Source organism: Lepus europaeus, chromosome 13 (assembly GCF_033115175.1).
Source record: "Lepus europaeus isolate LE1 chromosome 13, mLepTim1.pri, whole genome shotgun sequence".
In the NCBI taxonomy this organism is placed as follows: Eukaryota; Metazoa; Chordata; class Mammalia; order Lagomorpha; family Leporidae; genus Lepus; species Lepus europaeus.
In genome coordinates, this window is record NC_084839.1 from 83,358,219 (window position 1) to 83,378,947 (window position 20,729).

At 49.9% G+C, this 20,729-nt stretch overlaps 1 protein-coding gene across 2 annotated transcripts; it reads right to left on the minus strand.

Moving 5' to 3' along the window:
- Positions 1–11,984: 11,984 nt before the first annotated feature.
- IL1RN (interleukin 1 receptor antagonist) lies at positions 11,985–18,141 on the minus strand. Of its 2 annotated transcripts, XM_062208740.1 has the most exons (5): positions 17,920–18,139; positions 17,727–17,778; positions 15,573–15,661; positions 14,396–14,508; positions 11,985–13,238 (listed from the first exon to the last, which is right to left on the minus strand). In XM_062208740.1, the coding sequence occupies exons 2-5, from the start codon at positions 17,738–17,740 to the stop codon at positions 13,023–13,025; spliced, it is 432 nt and encodes a 143-aa protein (XP_062064724.1). In that variant the 5' UTR covers positions 17,741–17,778; positions 17,920–18,139; the 3' UTR covers positions 11,985–13,022. The 2 variants fall into 2 exon arrangements, with proteins under 2 accessions (XP_062064724.1, XP_062064723.1); XM_062208739.1 differs by having other exon boundaries at positions 17,727–18,141.
- Positions 18,142–20,729: the final 2,588 nt, after the last annotated feature.

The window sequence follows — 20,729 nt, forward strand, 5'->3', positions numbered from 1 at the left end:
GCCCCAGCAGCTCTCCGTGCTTGTGGTGGTCTGGCCCTCTCTGAGGACAGCATTGCAAGGTGAGCTTTCCTGGGACATCCTCTGAAAAGCAAGCTCCGAATACACTGTCAGATTCTCTGCCCCTGTTCCTGTGACCCCCACTCTCCCTAAATCCTACATTCTTGGCTGGTTTGCCAAGACAAGATCTCTTTATAACATACATACCCCCATGGAAATTGGGGCTCAATATTTGTCTGCTGCTGCTGTAATAAACTGTCTTCCGGATATCCTGCCAAACCTTGACCACTGTGACAGGCTAACTGGTTTACACTTTCACAGTTACTGACTTAATAGAAATGCAAGGAAAACTTTTAAAAGCAACCAGAGAAAAACTATGCAAGCAGACATGGGATAACGGCTAACTCCTTAAGACAATGGAATACCATCCTCAAATTGCCTAAGGACAGCTGTCCCGCCACCCTGCCCTGCACGCACAGCAGGAGGTTAAGCTGCCTCTTGGTGCAAGGCTGGCATCCCTTACAGGAGCAGAGTGCTGGTTGGAGCCCCTGCTGTTCTGTTTCAGATCGGACACTGCTGATGCACCTGGGAAAGCAGTGGAAGGTGGCCCACGTACTTGGGCTCCTGCCACCCATGTAGGAGACCCGGATGGAGTTCCTGGCTCCTGACTTAGGCCAGCCATTTGGGAAGTAAACCAATGGATGGAAGATCTCTCTCTCTCTTTGTCTCTCCCTCTATCTCTGTCAGTCTGCCTTTTAAATATGTAAAATAAATCTTTTTTAAAGTGCTGAAAGACAAAAAATAAGCTTTCAACTTAGAGTTCTGGATCCACTAATTTTTTAAAAATAGGAAGCAAGTCATTTTTAAATAAACAAAATCTGAGAGTCTTAGAAGAAATGTAAGTAAATTCTTCAAAACGAAGGGAATAATACCAAATAAAAATGAGAATTAACAGTGCAAAAATGAAGAGAGCTAGGCATAATAAATATGTATAAATGTAAAACACTGTTTCTTGTTTGTATTAAATTATTTAAAAGTTGATTGATTATATAAAGCAAAAATAGTAAAATATTGGGAGATTTATAACATAGGTAGAAGCAAAATACAGGAGAGATCTATAAAAACATTCATAGACAATGCTCATTATTTTTAAATTTCATTCTCAAGAAGTTTTGAAATACCCCGATGTCACAAGCAAAGCACAAATCACATATGGGGAATATAAATGGAAGTATATTTGTTGCAAGATTGTTATGTTATATGTGAAGTTTTATAATACTAAGAGTACAATCCAGAGGATATAAAAATAATCACTAAAAAAACTAATCCTGGAAAGGCAAAAAAAAAAAATTAGAGGGCAGAGGAGAAACATAAAAATATAGTAAGACACAAAGTTTATCAGCAATTACAGTAAATATTCCATATAAAAAGGAGAGCTGTCAGACAGGCTAAGAAAACCAGGCCCAACAATATTATGTTTGCAAGAAACACACTTTAAATATAAAGATGAAGGCCAACAGTTCAAAATAAAAGGATGAGAACATAGACTAATATTAATTTTAAACAAATAATTTTTACAGAAGTATTACCAGAAATAAAGGGGTCACTTTAAAATGATAATAGGATCAGTTTATCCAGAAGACATAATTCTAAAAATGTGTGAGCCAAACAGCAGGTGTTCCAAATACGTCAAGCCAAACTTGAGAGAACCAAGAGGGAAACAGAAAATCCACATAATTGTAAACCTTAAAATCTCTTTCTCAGTAGCCAATGAGACAAGAACACAAAACATCAGTAAGGATACAGAAGATTGGGACAACATGATCATCCAACTTGGCCAGCCTGACATTACAGAGTACTACACCACCAACAGCAAAATACACACAGTATTCTTTTATTTCTTAGAGTTTTTAAAATTTATTTTCATTTTGTTTGAAAGAGAAACAGAGAGACAGAAAGGCAGACACACAAAGAGAGATCTTCCACCTGCTGGATCATTCCTCAAATGCCCCCAGCATCCAGGGCTGGGCCAGATAGAAGCCAGGAGACTTGACTCCAATCAGGCCTTCTTGGCTATGGGATATGAGTTTTCCAAATCATGACTTAGCCACTTCACCCAACTCCCACCCCCATTCAGTATTATTTTCAAGTGCACATGGAGCATTCACCAAGATGGACCATTCACTGGGTTGTAAAAAAAATCTCTAAATTTCAATGATGAAAGCATCAGATCATGTTTTCAGGCCACAGTGGAATTAAAAGAGTAATCAATAATAATATCCTATCTAGAAAAATAGTCAAATATCTTGAAATCAAGAAATATACTTCTTTTTCTTTTTTTAGATTTATTTATGTATTTGAAAGGCAGAGTTATAGAGAGGTAGAGGCAGAGAGAGGAAGGGAGAGGTCTTCCATCCGCCGATTCACTCCTCAAATGACTGCAACGGCCGGAGCTGGGCCAATCTGAAGCTAGGAGCCAGGAGCTTCTTCTGGGTCTCCCATGCAGGTGCAAGGGCCCTAGGACTTTGGCCATCGCCCACTGCTTTTCCAGGTCATAGCAGAGAGCTGGCTCGTAAGTGAAGCAGCCAGGACTCAAACCGGTGCTCATGTGGGATGCCGGCACTGCAGGCAGAGGCTTTACCTGCTACACCAAGTGCCAACCCCAAGAAATACACTTCTAAAAAGCCCATGGGTCAAAGGAGAAATCTCAGGAAGTCTGAAGTAACGCTTCAAGATTAGATATTATAAATTAGAAAAACAGATCAGTTTAACAGACGTAGTATTCAAATAGGTTCACTTATCTTCTGACGAAGTGTTCAAGGTAGAATAAAAGCCCTTTCAACAAATGGAGTTGGAACACCGAGATATCTGTATGGTTAAAAAAAATGAACCCTGAGACTTGTATCTAACGTATAAATATCTACTTGTATCTAATATATAAATACACATCTTATATAGCCCAGTAATAAAAAGGGTAATCCACTTTTGAAAACAGCAAAGGGGCTGACCTGTGGCGTAGCGGGTAAAGCCGCTGCCTGCAGTGCCGACGTCCCATATGGGCGCCGATTTGAGAACCGGCTGCTCCACTTCCAATCCAGCTCTCTGCTATGGCCTAGGAAAGCACTGGAAGATGGCTCAAGTCCTTGGCCTCTGCACCCATGTGGGAGACTCAGAAGAAGCTCCTGGCTGCTGGCTTCAGATCGGCCCAGCTCCAGACAATGCAGCCGTCTGGGGAGTGAACCAGTGGATGGAAGACTCTCTCTCTCTCTCTCTCTCTCTCTTTCTCTCTCTCTCCCCCTCCCTCCGCCTCTGCCTCTCTGTAATTCTGCCTTTCAAATAAATTTTTAAAAAAGAAAACAGCAAAGGGTCTGAACAAACATTTCTCTTAGGAAGACACACAAATGGGTAATAAACATATGAAGTTGTTCAGCATCAAGGCCATCAGGGCAATGCAAATCAAACCCACAGTGACAGGCTGCCTGACTGGCCAGGATGGGTAAGGATGTGGGAAGCTGGAACTCTGATTCACCACCCTGGAACCGGAAGGCGGTGAGGCTGCCGCTTGGGAAAGCAGTCTGGCAGTTCCTCAAATATTAAAGAGAGTTTCTGGGGTGGGCGTTTGGAGCAGTGTTCAGACCCTGCTTGGAACGCCCACATCCCACATCAGAGTGCTGCAGTTTGAACCTGGCTCTGCTTCCAAGAATCCAGCTTCTTTTAATGCCCATTTGGGAAGCTCTGGGCTCCTGGCTTCCGCCCGGCCCAGCCCCGGCTGCTGTGGGCCTTTGGGAAGTGAACCAGAAGTTGGAAGATCGCTCTCTGTCTCTGCCTTTCGAGTACATTTACAAAATAAAACTAAATAAAATGCCCTTTAAAATAAAACATAGAGTTTCTATATGAGCCAGCAATTCCACTCCTGGGATTATACTCAACAGAAATGAAAACAGGTGGCCCCACAAAAACTTACACATGCGTATATGCAGGTGTCCATCTTATTATTCATAATTCCCAGAGGGGCCGGTACTGTTTCTGGGAATTTTTTTTTAATGATTCATTTATTTACTTGAAAGTCAGAGTTACACAGAGAGAGAAGGAGAGGCAGAGAGAGAGAGAGAGAGAAAGAGAGAGGTCTTTCATCCGTTGGTTCACTCCCCCAGAAGGCCGCAACGGCTGGAGATGCACCAATCCAAAGCCAGGAGCCAGGAGCTTCCTCTGGGTCTCCCACATGGATGCAGGGGCCCAAGGACTTGGGCCATCTTCCACTTCTTTCCCAGGCCATAGCAGAGAGCTGGATTGGAAGTGGAGCAGCCAGGACACGAACTAGCACCCATATGGGTTGCCGGCACTGCAGGCAGCGGCTTTACCCGCTATGCCACAGTGCCGGCCCTCCAATGTTATAAAATTGATTATGGTTATTGTTGCATGGCTCTGTAAATATAGTAAAAACAAAATCATAGTATATGCATCAAGTGGGTAAATTGTATGGCATGGGGATTATATGTTAGTAGATCTGTTACCCAACAAATGAACCTTGACCCTTTCCTCATCAATATATAAAGATCAACTAAAAATGGGGGCTGGCATTGTGGCACAGTGGGTTAAACTGCTACCTGAAATGCCAGCATCCCATATGAACACTGGTTCGAGTCCCAGCTGCTCCACTTCCCATCCACTTCCCTGCTTGGGAAAGCAGCAGAAGAGGGCCCAAGTGTTTGGGTTCCTGTCATGACATGGGAGACCCAAATGGAGTTCCAGGCTCCTGGCTTTAGCCTGGCTCAGCTCCAACCATTTTTCTCATTTGGGGGTACATCAGCAGACAAAAGACTCTTTCTCTCTTTCTTTCTCTGTCACTCTCCCTTTAAAAAAATAATAAATAGAATATATATTTTTTGAAAATCAACAGACCTAAATATAAAAACTAGAACTATAAATAACATCTAGACAAGAACATGGAAAAAAATAAAAAACTGTGTAGAAGACACAGATTTCTCAGAAGAAAAACAGGGATTGATGAATTGGATTTCATTAAAATTTTTAGAATTCTTCTCATCAAAATTACCTATTAAGAAATAAATATTTGAATCACAGATTGGGATATAGTAAAAAACACACATGACAAAAGAATCTGGAGTATATCCAATTGCCATAAATCAAAAAAGAAAAGACAAACCACTTGATTAAAATAGCCAAGGCGCTGGCATTGTGATGCAGAGGGTGAAGCCACTGCTTTCGATGCTGGCATCCCACAGCAGAGTGCTGGTTCACACCCAGCTACTCCACTTCCTATGCAGCTCCCTGCTAATGCACCTGGGAAAGCAGTGGCAAACCACCCAAGTGCTTGGGCCCCTACCACCAAGGTGGGAGACCAGTATGGAGTTCCTGGCTCCTGGATTCCGCTTGGCCTAGACCTGGCTGTGGGCACTTGGGGAGTGAACCGGTGGATGGAAGCTGTCTCCTCTCTTCCTCTCCCCTTCTCTGTCTCTGTCTCTCCTTCTCTCTCTGTCACACTGTCTTCTAAATAAATAAGTAAATCTTTAGTGGCCAAAATATACTTAACAGATAGTTTTCAATAAAAGATGAACAATGATCAATAAACACCCAAAATAGGCTCAATATATTGTTATTGCAAATTCAATGAAATACTGCTTCTTCCTCTGGTTTGGCCTAAAGTTGCCTTTGTACATAAAAAATTTTAAGCTTGATCTAAAAGTTTCTCCAGGCATAGTGAACTGCAACCTAACTTGATGCGTAAACAGACTGTAACCTACACTCATAACAAGCCGCTGAGTAGCAGCCAATCACAACTGGTCAAGCCATATTCAACTAAGATGTAACAGAGTAATAAGCAACCAGGCTGTCTCTGTAGGGCACTTCCTTTTCCCTGGTTATTAATATAGCCTGCCCATGTGGTAAAGGGGCGCTTTCTGAATTATTTCTGGTCTAGACTTCTGCTCACTTCCAGGATGGCAAAGCCATCCAATTAAGATCTGCAAGCCTAATTTGTTATAATTTGCTGTTTGAACCATCCCCACAAGAGCAACCAAAACTGCAAACTCGGATCATCCGGAAGCCTGACAAGGACAGGGGACACGCGGAGCCTCATACTTGGCGGATGGGAATGTGAAGCGATGCGGCTTCTTTGGAAAACAACTTGGCAGTTTCTTGTAAAATGACACGTGCATCTACTTTCTGACCCAGACATTCTCCTCTTTGGCATTTATTCAAGCGCACTGAAAACAAGTGTCCACAAAAAGCGCTGTGTGGAAGAATAGCTGCTTTATCTGCCGCAGACAAAAACTAGAAACAAGCCGCAAGTCCCCAGACAAAGTGCTGGGGCTACGTCATCAGTTGGAGTACTACTCAGCAATAGAAGGAAACATTCTGCTGATTTCCCACGATGCGGCTGAATCTCAGACATTATGCAGAGAGGGGCAAGCCAAATAAAAAGAGAGGGTACTGTGAGATTCTACTGATGCCACGCCAATAACGAGGCACCCTGAATATCTGGGGCTAGAAATCAGGACATCCCTTGGGTGGGATGGGGTGGGTGACTTGATTAGAAACAGACATAAAGAATTTTCAGGACTTATAAAATGCCCTGCCTTTTTATGGGGGTGATGGTTAAATGAATTGATACATTTGCCAAAGCTCACAGAACTACTCATTTAACAATCTGTACGTAGGGACTGGCATTGTGGCATAGCAGGTAAAGCCTCAACCTGCAAATCCTGCATCCCTTATGGGTGCTGGTTCATGTCCCATTTGCTCCATTTCCAATCCAACTCTCTGCTAACGGCAGCAAAAAAAATGGCCTAAGTGTTTGCATCCTTGTACCCATGTTGGAGACCTGGATGAAACTCGTGGCTCTTGGCTTCAGCCTCGGCTAGCTTGGGCCATTGCAGTCATCTGGGAAGTGAAGCAACAGATGAAAGATCCCTTCTCTTTTTCTCTCTCTCTCTGTAACTTCATTTTCAAACAAATAAATATATTTTTAAAAATCTGTATATAATATTGTATCTAGTAGAGACTTCAACAAGTTGTAGTAAATGGGATTGAAAGATAAGTTAATTTTGGTAAAAAAAAAAATAGAAATGCATGCATACCAGGTTTCTTCACAAAAAAGTCCATGGATAATGTGTATTATGAAAATAGGCTCAGATTTCAACATTTTTGGTACCACAATAAACTTGTCTTTTAATTCCATTACGTATGAACTTTTTGAAATACCCTCATACTTTGCTAAACAGTACAAATCAGCTCCTTTAACTTTAGCTTAAAACCCTTTCATTGTTCAGGATTGCTCACAGCCTAAACTACCTCCCCTACCTCATGAGGCCCTACGTGATCTGTGCTAGAACTGCGCTTGATCGTGACCACTGAGTGAATTCATCTTTAGAGATGGGAAAAAAGGAAACCCTCCTGATTTTAACCTCACCGTTTCTTTCTAACACAGTGATAATAAGGGCAGTCACAGATATCGTTTTATTCTATTCCTCCTGATTAGCTAGGGAACAGGGTTGAAAAATGTACGGGGATGTGGTTGGCAGGTGAAACTACCCCTTGGACTTGCTTTGCTAAGTTCTCGGGAAACGTGCTTCCTCAAGAGACTGGGAGCGGGCTCTGGGCGGGAGGTAGGAGTCAGATCTTGGACCAACCCTTGGTCTCTCTCTCTCTCTCTTTTTTTTTTTTTTTTGACAGGCAGAGTGGACAGTGAGAGAGAGACAGAGAGAAAGGTCTTCCTTTTGCCGTTGGTTCACCCTCCAGTGGCCGCCGCGGTAGGCGCGCTGCGGCCGGCGCACTGCGCTGATCCGATGGCAGGAGCCAGGTGCTTCTCTTGGTCTCCCATGGGGTGCAGGGCCCAAGCACTTGAGCCATCTTCCACTGCACTCCCTGGCCACAGCAGAGAGCTGGCCTGGAAGAGGGGCAACCGGGACAGGATCGGTGCCCCGACCGGGACTAGAACCCGGTGTGCCGGCGCCGCAAGGCAGAGGATTAGCCTAGTGAGCCGCGGCGCCGGCCAACCCTTGGTCTTAATAGCTTTCAAACCGTCGTGTGGATGATTGAACTGGAAAATGGTTATTTCGACAGAGCCAGCAATTTTATCTTAAGAAAGATGAACGCTCCGGGAACACATTTAGGTCAGGTGGATAGTTGGTTCTAGATAAAGACTGAGGCCGTTCAATGATGCATCTACAAAGCAAAAACCGTTCTCCAAAAACACGGCACTAAAAATGTTTGGCATCCGTTGTGAGCAGGCGCCGGGGGGCCGCTTGGCTGCACACGGCTGCCTTGGGTTTCCTTGCTCAACTGGTATCAGGCTCATTGTGTCTGCAAATGTTGCTGCTTCTTGGGAATGTAGGTTTTATTGAAACAAATGGTGACAGGCCAAGCGCCCCACCCAGGGACACGAAGGGCAATTCTGGGTGCTATGTGGGGACACGAGTGCCACCTGGTGGTACAAGAGCCTGGAAGTGGTGCTCATTCCCCGTCTCAGAACCCACTGGAGAATCGGAGGCGCTGGGCTTCTCTGGAGGGGCCGCCCTTGGACAAGAAGAGGATAATGGTGGAAGCTTGTTGAGAGGCATGAGTGAGGGCCATCAGCCTGTCTTTTGTGAGCTCTGTCCACCACTTAACAGCTCGAGCCAGTATACACTTCCCTTGCAGGCATGCTGCTGGGTTCCTGTGCAGAGTTCATACATGGTGGGTGAGCGTTCCCTGGGAGGAGGGAGGTGGGTTAATTCCACACGTCAATCAACACCCAGGTAAAAGGGCCTCCGCCGGAAACAGGACCCCAGGAGGTGGGCTTTAATGGAAGCACAGAAGACCCTTACAGCGTCTTGGGCCTCCCTCTCTGGAGACTAGACGTTGCTAATAGACAGCAGTCACTGGGTACTCGTCAGAGGTCAGATCCCACGTGTTGAAGTAAACACCCCGGAAGTGGAACAGACCGCAGCCTGATGGCTAGGTGGTTGACAATGAACTTTCCTTAGAGTGAAAATCCTGTTTTCCAAAGAGCATCTTGAAGAGACTAGACCTTTCCCAGCGTGAGAGCCTGGACTGAACCAGTTACTGCACTTGCCTGAAGGTTCTTTCCAGAACACAGCAGTGAGGAATCTGAAATTCTGCCCCCTGCTCCACATTTTCTTGGGTTACTTTTATTCCCTCATCCCCTGCCCAGGTGCTTGAAACAGCACGCCAGGAAAGGCCATTCTCCCTCTCTTTAAGACTTCTAGGGCTTGAGGCTAAGAACCCCAACATGTACATCACTATCTCCCTAAGCTTTTCTGAGGGAGGTGGATTTAATATCAAGCAAGCTGAGAGCTGCTGCTGTGGCTTAGGATCTCACAATTACATAAAGAGAAAATAAAAGTTACTTGTTTCCCCCAAATTTGCAAACAAAATCCCAATGTAACACCTATTACAGCACAATTTATACAATTTTTTTTAAAGGAGTAAGGCTATGGCATAGCGGGTAAAACTGCCGCCTGCAGTGCCAGCATCCAAATGGGTGCCAGTTCGAGTCCTGGCTGCTCCTCTTCCCATCCAGCTCTCTGCTGTGGCCTGGGAAAGCAGCAGAAGATGGCCCAAGTCCTTGGGCCCCTGCACCGGTGTGGGAGACCCGGAAGAAGCTCCTGGCTCCTGGCTTCGGATCGGCGCAGCTCCAGCCGTTGCGGCCAATTGGGGAGTGAACCAGTGGATAGAAGACCTCTCTCTCACTCTCTGCCTCTCCTTCTCTCTCTGTGTAACTCTTTCAAATAAATAAATAAATCTTAAAAAAAAAAAAGTAGTGAGGCTCACAGGCTGTCTTAAGCAGACTATGACTGAGAAAGTAGGAACCTCCTACCTGCAAGCCAATTTACCACGTGCTCAGGCTGTGTGAGGGGTCTTTCTCCAAAGCGAGGCAGCATCTGCCACCTTTACACTGAGAGGTGCTCCAAGTAGAAGCTGCTGGGAGAAGGGCCAGCGTTATGGCACAGCAGATCAAGCCACTGCTTGCAGCACCAGCATCCCATATGGCCACCAGTTCAAGTCCCGGCTGCTCCACTTCCAATCCAGCTCCCTGCTAATGCGCCTGCGAAAGCAGCAGAAGATGGCCCAGGCCTTGGGCTCCGAACTCACATGGGGAGCTGGCAGAAGCTCTTGGCTCCTTGCTTCGGCCTGGGCCAGCCCTGTCATTGTGGCCATTTGGAGAGTGAACCAGCAGATAGAAAATTTCTCTCTCTGTGTCTCTCCTTCTCTCTCTGTAACTCTGACTCCAAATAAATACATTTTATTTTTCAAAAAGAAGCTGCTGGGAGAACTTGAGCTCAGCCTCCCTGAGTCAGCAGTGGGGTGCAGAGAGACTTGGCCCCGGCACGCAGAGGTCCTTGTTCCACCTCCAGGCAGCTCCCAGACAAGTGAATCCATGCCTCTGTGAGCAGGGGAGGGTGGCACTGCATCATTTAGTTTGGGAGCTCCCATAGGTGAGCCTGTTGAGAACACAGATCTTGTCTGATCTCGTCCAGTCCCATCCTGCTGCGGTGAGAACATCGAGGGGCAGTGTGGGAAGGTTCTTGACAATGGTCACCTAGTTACTTGGCTGGGAACCTGACTAGACTGTGAAGACCTTAAAGCCTTGAATTGTTTTAAATTTTCAGTGAGTTGTTCTGTGATTGGGTGGTGTTCTGGCTGGTCAGGCATACACGTGACGGTCCCCACGTGTGCTTGTGCACCTGCTCTCCCTGGAGCCCCTCCTGCCTCCCAGTCACCCTCGCATGCCCCTTAACTGTACTAAAGCCTCACTGAGCCGTGGTGCCCAAGCCCATCTTTCCCAGGCCACGTCCCTGCCTTGTGTTGCACAACTGACTGGAGATGGCCTCTGTGCACTGCCCCCAGGTGGCTAATTTCTTTACTGCAGCCCTAGGCCAGACCGGTAGCTCGAAACTCCACTCAGCGCCAAGCTCAACCGCTTATAAATCCGATTGTTTTAAACATTGCCCAAATGAGCAGGCTTGAAGCCATTTAGATCCTTTCTGCTTTGCAAAGCCCATGAATCTGTACTCAGTACCTGCTAGCCTTGGATTAACCCAGGTCATAAAACCCCAAGCCTACTGCCCCCTGGAGCTCTCTGACCCAGAGATCCCTGCTGTGCAACTGGGTGATATCTCCCAGACACCTCGGCCCCCATTGCAATCCCCTGTCCCCTGAGAGCGCCCCCCCCTTGCCCTCCTCCTCTTCTGAGTTGGACCCCACCTCCCCCAGTGACTTCTGACTACCTCCCTCTAATTCAAATTGTCAAGGTGTCACTCAACGTAGCTTCCTGCACTACTACCACTTGGTGATCGGCTCACAAATCCCTCGAAGCCCTTCCTCTCCTGGTCTTCCCCTTCCTCTGGTCCTCCTTCAAAACTCTCAAGTCCTCTCAAATTTCCTATCCAATCTAATACATTAATCCCTATGGCTGTCTCAGTGATCAATTTACTGACCAGCCAAATACTCACACCTGCCCCCCTGCCTCCTGGCGGCCGGCCGATTCACAGCATTCACGGCAGGCATGTCCCTGCGTCTACCTCTGGGGCCCATCTGTCCGGGCGTCCACCACACTATAGTTCAATGCTGGACAATTCAAACTTTCTCTAAATGAGATCACCCACTCTGCATGCCGTGTGATTCTTGTGCCCCCACATCACATCGGCCAGATTCATCCGATTGTGCTGTGTGCCGCTACGTTCAGTTTCTTGGCTGTCGTGTGGGGTGTTGTGTGTATCGTGTGCAAATTCCACACATGGAATGGTTGTGTTGTTTCCTGTTGGAGGCTGTTGTGGACAAAGCTTCTCCACACCTTCCCAGCAGGGTGGTTTTCTCTGCTCTTATCCAGGCCCGAAAGGAAAGGATTCTCAGAGGAGGCAATCAGACCCTGACCCCCGGAGTTCGAGAGACTCCTTGGCCTCCCCATTTCCCCTACACTCCGTGAGCCACACTTGGCAAGGCCAAGGACACAGCCAAGAGAGCAGGTATGTGGAAGATTTTATGGTAAAATAGAGCTGAAGTCACAGGAGCAGAGAACGTTTCACCCAAACCACACAACGCATATCCACAGAGTACTTGCTTAGGGCCAGGCCGGGTGCTCGGCCCTGCAGGTACCTGAGACACACTCAGGTCCTACGGCATGCTCCCCCGGGGCTCACCAGACAGAGGCAGGGCCATCTCTCCTGCAAGCCTCAGGGTGTCGGCATCGCTAAGGCGGTCAAGGGGCAATTCGGGGACCCCTGCCTCAGCCGGGCAGGAAAGGGCTCCCAGGGGCCAGACTTGCTCAGTGAGGGCATCTGGAGGGGAAGTGCTGCCTGCAGCTGTGATGATCTGGAGTGCACATGGTGTCAGGGCCTGGGTGGGGGGGCTCAGGGATGTTCAAAAAGGGGCAGCAAGTGAGGGAGCCAACGTAGTAGGCTTCTGTTCATCGTTACCGTCTTGAACGTTACTAAGAGGAGAAAAAAGGGGAATAGGAGGTTCCTTTCTGTTTTGCACTTGGGGTGCAAATTATTTCACAATGCAGGGGCTCGGCAGTCCCCCAGCCCCTCCCAGAAGGGACCTAACTGACTCTCCTTCACACTGAATACAGTTGGCGAACACAACACAAATCCAAGAAGTCCATTTTTTCACGGACCCTTAACCTCCCCATGAGCCAGCATCTGCTTTAACACAGGGTGTGGGAGCCGCTCGGTGGGAAGACGGTGAGTGGCCTGGGGGATCTGAGGCACGGACAGCTGGGGCAGGGGTGCAGGAGGACAGCAGAGGTGTCAGGCTCGGCAGGTGGTCTGCGTTTTATCCGGAAGGCATCATCACAATTCAACTTGCACTTTAGAAAGACAATTCTGCGGACAGCCTGGAGGCAGGGCTGGCTGAGGGGGCGAGAGGCAGAGTCCTGTTTGCAGGGCTCTTGGGCCTCCAGCCACAGGTCTGCCCTGCAAAGGCTGCCTCTGGCAGGAGTGGAGAGGTAGCCCCTGGAGTCGTTGACGAGCTGGGAGTGGAGAGAGCAGGTCTGGGCGGCCCTACTGGTCCTCCTGGAAGTAGAACTTGGTGACCACGATGGAGTCGTCAGGCGTGTTGGTGAGGCTGACGGGCTGGTCAGCCTCCAGGGCCGTGCAGAGGAACCAGCCCGGGCAGGAGGCAGACTCGAAGGTGGTGGTAGGGCCGCTGTCGGAGCGGATGAAGGTAAAGCGCTTGTCCTGCTCCTTGTTCTTGCCCAGGTCAGTGATGTTAACGGCCTGCAAGTCAAGAGATGGGCAGGTGAGAGCGGACAGCCTGGGAAGACCCAGGCTGCCATCTTCTCCCCTCCCACTATGCCATAGCACTCTAGCCTGCCCAAAGCAAGTGCTGCAGAAACACTGGCTTGGAGACTGGTGGCCGTGGGACTACGCTGATAGAGGACAGCACGGAGAGAGTGTAGCCTATTGTCGCACTTGGACTTGGGGAATCTGGCCCTTCTGGTCATGGGCCAGTAACTTTGGTAAATGCATGGCGCCATGAGCAGACACCAAGGTCTGTGGGGGCTGGTGCTCAGGCAGGATTGGGGTCACTCAGGAGAGAGGGCAATGGAGAACGGGGCAGAGAAAGTCCTGGCTGCTCCTATGTGCTACACGGGGTACACCAACCAGCCCTACTCCACATACAATAGGCAGTTGCCCTCCAAGAATGTAGAGGGAAGTGGTGCTACCACAACTATGGCCACACACAGCTGGGATAAATCTTGTCTATCAAGTGCCTGATACAAAGCCATCTTTTCTAGGGCTGGGTACCCCTGTTACTATTGCACAGGGCCCAGGAATGCAAGAGTCTGGTTGGGATGCCAACTAATCAGGGTGGGTAGATCAGGATTGCAAGAGAAAGTTCCCAATGGGTGGCTTTGCTCAAAGAAGGAAGGTATAAGTGGGGTGGGGACCCTGTGAACAAGAGAGTGGCATACTAGGACCCTGTGGGCAGGCTCGAGTGAATTGTGCCTCCTAGTGTTCGCATCCCTATGTAGTCTCCTCCCACACTGAGACCAGACGGCCACGTGGCTGGCTTCTGCCAATAGGATGAGGCAAGCAGAAGTTTAATAAGCACCTGCACATTGAAGTTTGGCTTCTTGGGAGTCTTTCTTGGGAGCCAGCAGTCATGCTGTGAGGAAGCTCAAGCTGACCACTGAATGCTGGCAGATGATGGGGACAGACAGCCTGGAGGTCGAGGAACCATGTTGGACACCCAGGGAGAGCCACACCCCTTGCTGAAGGCAACTGCAGATGTGAGCCCAGCATGTTCCAGCAGGCATAGCAGAACTGCCCGGCTAATCCTCACCAGCCCACAGAAGCAAGAGAAAGAATGAATGATGCTGCTATAGGCCACTGGGTTCGGGGGTGGTTTGATATCTACATCAGGTCCTTACCTCCAAATCGAGCTTGATCTTATCCCCAGACTTCACACAAGACAGGCACAACTTCCCCCTCTGGATGCCCAGGAACAGGAGCTGAGGCTCCAGGGGCACCACATCTATCCTTTCTGGGGAAGAGCAGAGGGGAGGGTCAGGTTACTGCAGAGAAGGTAGGCAGAGACTGTGGAGAAACCCTGGGTATTCTTCCGTCTCCCCATCTCCACTAAAAGCCCAGCGCCAGAAGCACAGTGTAGTGCCGTCTTCCTGTGTCTGCATCCAGACAGAGGATCAAGCAGAGCACACCACCCAATTCGAGCTGCCTAGAGTCTGCTCTGTGTGGTCTCTGCCCTTGCCTCACTGCCCCCCAGGATGCCCGTGGTCCAGGTCAGCACAGGGAACCCAGCTCACAAAGTCAGGAGTGCACTCTACAGAAGCGTGGGGCTTCCGCTCTCATCTCTCCCCCTTGGCGGTCTCTGTGCCCTCACGTAGCAATAAAAACCTCAACCTCTGTGCCCCAGTGTGTTCACTAGGATTACCAGGGAGACAGGCAAGGTAGGCCTGGGGCTCTTTCAGAGTGAGGTGAGGGGCAAACAACAGGATGGGGCAGGGAGGGAGATGGAGATGACGCCACTCCCCAGCACCGGAGAGCGGAAGACATGGATAGTACCGGTGCTGAAAGAACCTCACATCCACCATCCAACTGCCCTTGTCTGACCATAGGGAAAACTGGGCAACGGAGCAGTTGAAGCTCGTCCAGCTTCATCCAGCTTGCTTAGAGCGTGGACCAGAACATGGCCGAGTGTGATGGCCACAGGAAGGGACACAGTCCAGCCTTGTGTATTAATCTGGGGTGGGGCTAGGGTTTGAACATCACAGGAGGAGGGGCAGGGTCCATCTCGACTTTTTGTTCCTGCCACTCCCAGAATGGGCCCCAGGATCTCGGTGCCTATGGGTGGTGGCTCTTGAACTGGACTCTACCTCCCCTCACTGCTGCCCTCTTGAGGCTGCCCTGGGCTCTGCCCTCCAGGTAGAGGTCTTCCCAGGTCTTCCCAGCCTCAGACTCAGGCTCAGACTCTCCATAGGGATAAGGCCGTTGCAGGTAAGGTTTGGGGGAGAAGCCACAATGCTGCACACCCCGGGGGTGGAGGAGCTCAGTGCCCACATGACATAGGCTCTCCTGGCAACCACTCACCTTCTAATTTGGCATTTGGGCCTTGCAAGTAACCAGCGACTAGTTGGTTGTTTCTCAAGTAGAAGGTCTTCTGGTTAACATCCCAGATTCTGAAAGGCAAGAGGACCCGGCGGTAGTGGACAGCCTGCTGCCTGCCAAGCCCTGGGCCCAGCACCTTTCTTTCAGTGTCCCCCAGAGCTTCCGAAATTTGCATGCACGTTAGCACGCCCATAGCATGGATGAGAAGACTGTGGCCGGTGCTGCCTAAGACACAGGCTTAACCCCCACAGCTGGTGGTGGGCAGTCCCATCTCTACCCCTCTCTTTACCTTGGTCCTCACCTCAGATTCCCAGGGTGGGCATTCTGTTTCAACAAAGCATGCCCTGGAGCACAAAATCCCATAGGAGTTCCTGAGCCACAGAAACACCCCCCCATCTCTCCTATCTGATGTGGTAGCCAAGGGGCACGTGCGGCTCCTGAGCTCTTGAAATGTAAGTAGTGAGACCAAGCATCTGGAAGTTCACTTTTCTTCTATTTACATTCATTTAAATTAAATATAACGCGGCACCTGAGACTAGTGGCCACCATGGCACAGCCTTAACAAATTCAACGGACATAGCACATGGCAGCTGACTCTCTAAGCCTTGGATTAAGGGGAGGGCCTTTCCTCCATCAGCCTGGGCCCTGTTGGGTCCAACAAGGGCAGCCAAGCCTGGGAACAAGTCAACTTCCTCTTGGCTCACCCGCTAACCTGCTTGTGGCTCCCAATCCTTTCTTCTTTGGGGAAGGCCTGATTGCCAGTGGGGCTGGCAGCTGTGGGCCATAGCCAACAGAGCCCTTTCCAGTATGATCCTGACCTGGGCCTCCCCCTCTTCGCCCACGAGGTGTGGCTGAGAGCGTTGGCCCCATCAGGCGGCTCTGAGCAGTGCAGGGGCTCCACAGGGGCTTTTGGGCAGACAGGAAAGTGCTGTGCATGAATGAGCATTGGGCCTTTTTAAGTATCCTTAGTCCCCGGATGAGCCTCAGTCTGAAGGGATTCAGGGTCCCTGCCAGAGGCCTTCAGGGCATATCCAGGAGTCCCCAGCAGCCAAGGGGCAAACCGTGTGAAGCAGACAGCTCTACGTCTGGGGAGAGAGGGACCTTGTCTTAGAATGCACACACACACACACACACTCATAGGCTCATGAAGTCCCGACCTGGAGCCTCAGACCAAAAACCTGCAGTAGCCCCAGGTGACTGCAATGCTGGGATGCACAGGCAGAGGGCATGCGCACACAGCACTCAGCATCACCGCCTGTCAGTTAACAAGAGGGATGGGGGCAGCTCCTGGGACCGCTGACCTGATTTTAAGATCACGGTCGTTTCAGGCACTTCACGGCTTACAGACACCTGCCATGTTATTCTCTGTGTAGTTTTCCATCAACCAGGGCAGGCCGGCCGTGAGTGCTCCTGAACCAGAGGGGAAACTGGGGCCAGGAGCGTGAGCTCCTCTGACGTGACAATGCACTCAGTCTGGGCTTGTGGGCTCTGCCCTCTCTCCTTCTCTGTCCAGCCCACTCTGCCAGCACCACTCCCTGGCATGTGCCCATCGCTTCTGGAGCTTCCAGAGCCTCTGGGACAGTGAGCCAGGCCTGCTACCCAGCTCGCCATGTCTGGGGTATTTGGAAAAACAAGCCATTGGCTGGCAACGTGGCTCAACAGGCTAATCCTCCACCTTGCGGTGCCGGCACACCGGGTTCTAGTCCCGGTTGGGGCGCCGGATTCTGTCCCGGTTGCCCCTCTTCCAGGCCAGCTCTCTGCTGTGGCCCGGGAAGGCAGTGGAGGATGGCCCAAGTGCTTGGGCCCTGCACCTCATGGGAGACCAGGAGAAGCACCTGGCTCCTGCCTTCAGATCAGCGTGATGTGCTGGCCACAGCGGCCATTGGAGGGTGAACCAACGGCAAAAAGGAAGACCTTTCTCTCTGTCTCTCTCACTTGTCCACTCTGCCTGTCAAAAACAAAACAAACAAACAAACAAACAAAAAAAAAACAAGCCTTAAGGGCCATGGGTGTGGCAGCCCCTTCCTGAATCACGCACATCCCTCCATGAATCAAATCCAGTTCTGAGATGCTGCAGCGGGATGCTCCCCCTTGACCGGCTCAGCCACCGTCCGCCACGGCCCGGCCCAGCCTTACCTGAAGGCTTGCATCCTGCAAGGTCTTTTCCCAGAAGGGCGGCAGGCTGCCTCTGAATGGAACAGGAAGAGGAGGAGGGAGATTAGGTGCCTGCGGGTGCTCCTGGAGAGTCTCATCCTGTGGCCACGGCAAGGCAGTGGGCATTGCCATTGTGGACCCAGAGTCGCCGCTTATAAAGAAGGTGAGCACTCACCCAAACCAAGCTGCTGCCGTCCTGTCCCAGCCTGTCAAACGGAAATACCCTCACATTTCCAAAAAGAGAAACCCTGGCTGGTGTCACCTTCAACCCCACTGAGTGTCGCAACGGAGTGTCGTAATCGGTCTCCTCCCCTTTTTCCTCTGTGCAATTTCCCCAAAATCAAGATTTCTGTTTCTCCTTCCTCGAGTCCCTGGGAAGAAGAGCACCATGGAAACCCAACTCCCTCATCTGCCTGGCAGGTGCCGGGGGACTGTGTGCACCCGGTCTGAGCAGACAGGTCCCCCTGTCGTAATAGGGCCCGGTGATAGGGCTCCCAGCACATAGGACAGTGTCAGGTCACTCTGTGTACTTCGAACAGGGGACAGCCTGCTGGACTGTGTGCCAAGCACTGGCAAACATTCTGTTACAGACCAGATAGTAAATATGTTGGGCTTTATGAGCTACGGGGTCTCGGTCATGATTACCCAATGCAGTTGTCATTGCACGAAAGTAGCTAGGGACGGTCTGTAAACCGACGGAGCCAGCCTGTGTTTGTGCCAATACAACTTTATTTACAAAAACAGGAAGGCAACCGGACTTGGCCTGAAATCTGTCCCTGCTCTCAAGAGTGTCCTTCCTGGGTAGTGCTTTGAAAACGACTCCCTTCCCACTAAGGCACGTGTTCATAAAGTCACGAACTTGGGAACACAGTGTGAACTCACCCCTGGGACAGACATGAGTCCACCTTGGTCACTTGATTGCCACCATGTGACCCTGAACAAGCTGCTTCTCTGAATGGCGGTGGTCGTGTCGCCCCAACAGGTGGAAGGAAGGAAGGGAAGGAGGGAGAGAGGAGGCACTCCCGGCCCAGAGCGGGCACTCCGTAAACAACAACTTCCGGCCTCGTCATGTTCTGGACATGAGCAAGGCAAGCGGGTTCCTCTGTTATGGATAGAAAAGCCTTGATCGCTGTGTGACGTGGTGCTGATTGCATTGTCTGGGAGCTGATGGCAGCTGAGCGGTCACCATTGCCTACCCGGCATTGCTTTAAAGAGGACCCAGAGAGACTCAGGAAGGGGACAAGACCCACTCAAGGTCACCCGGCCGGCTATCGGCCAAGGCATGCCCAGGCGTGTGTCCTCCCAGCGTGGCAGCTGATCTCAGCGTCTAACTCCATTTTCAGCTAATGAGCCAGAAGCTGCTCGGGTGTGCAGCAGTTAACACAGAATGCAAACACACGCATACGAAGCACACGGACACCTTACGGCTGGATTACTGCTTTTAGCCCTTGTCTGTACTTCTCTGGGACAGTGGTCTTCCTACTTTTTACTTGCTGAATGTTATGATTAGTGGTCTATTACGCCTGTGATTATAAAGTAGATTGAAATCATGTTTCTGCAAAAATTAAAGAAAAACAAAAAAGAAGGGAAGGAAGGAGGGGGTTGAGGGAGGGAAGAAAGTATGGTTATTTTCTTAGAACGATACCTATGAAATACATGAAATCTGTTCTCTTTTTTATATTAATAAAAATCTTTAAAAACCATAGGCTGTATGCAAATAAGAGTGAAATGTCTCAAAAGAGGAAGGCTACACAGACATTTCCTAAATCTTTAAGGAGCTCCTCTTTCGAGGCCGATGGGGCATTCCTGCAAAGTTGTGTCAGTTCCCTGGGTGACTGTTGTGACAGGCACAAAGGCAGGTACGCACGCTTACGCTGCGCTCACAAGCTGAGTGAGTCGCCTGCTTTGAAACGCATTTGGGAAGCAGTATCTCTCCTAGAAGGCCTTGGGGGAGTTGTGTTTGTCCATTTAGCCGCTTCTGTTTGTTTGTGTGAGGGCTGGCTGCAGGAGGCAATGCGTGGGAACCCACCGAGTTATTTGCCACTTCCAGAATTTGTTGACTTAGGGTTTGACGTTTCTGGAACTGTCATGAATCATCAGGCACATCATGCTGGCATCGCACCTGCTGAGAGGACAGGCAGCTAGCACGCAGCTGTGCCGGGTCTTCTCCCCCTTGTGCTTAAGCTTCTTCTGAAACCAGCTGGAGTTTTAAAACCAGCCCTGCTCCCAAAATGAGGAGGAGTGGTTTGCCAGGCCGGGATGGAAGGGCTGTTCCTGGCCCTCGTCTGCAGATGGGGTCCCGCCAAAGGTCACACCTTGTATCGAGGCTCCTCTCTGGCCCACATTCCAAAGGAAAGATTTCTCCAGAGCAGAAGTTCCAGGCTCTCAGACTGTGCTGGGTCTGTGCCCTTTTCCCTCTGTGTCCCCAAGAAGTGGCCCAGCATGGGGAGGTTTGTGGGGTATGTGGGGAAGGGGTCCCGGGGGCGTGGCCTGTGAACTCAGGCCCACCTGGGTCTGAACCCTCCCATTAGGAGCTGGACTACCTCAGACAATGTGTGGAGCCTGTCTTGGTGGCGGTTTCGTTGTCTGTGCGATGGGGCTAATTGCAGAAGTCGTGCCATGAGTTGCAACAAGTATTAAAGAGAGACGGCATGTGACCACTGAGCCCTGATCCTGGCACGTGAGAAATATTCAAACAGTAGCGATGGCATATGCCTCCTTACCCCTGGTAAGGTGGGATAGAACAGTCACACTGCTCCAACCCCTTCAACCCTAATGCACTCCTGGGTTCCCTGCTCTGCATACCAGCCCACTCTCCTTTCCCTGTTTCCACATTCCTCCTCCTTGTATACTGACCCACATTCCTTTCCCTATGTACTAAGCCAGGCTCCTCTCCCTGTATACTGACCCACATTCCTCCTCTAACATACTGATCCACACTCCTTTCCATGTGTACTGAGCCAGGCTCCTCTCCCTGTGTACTGA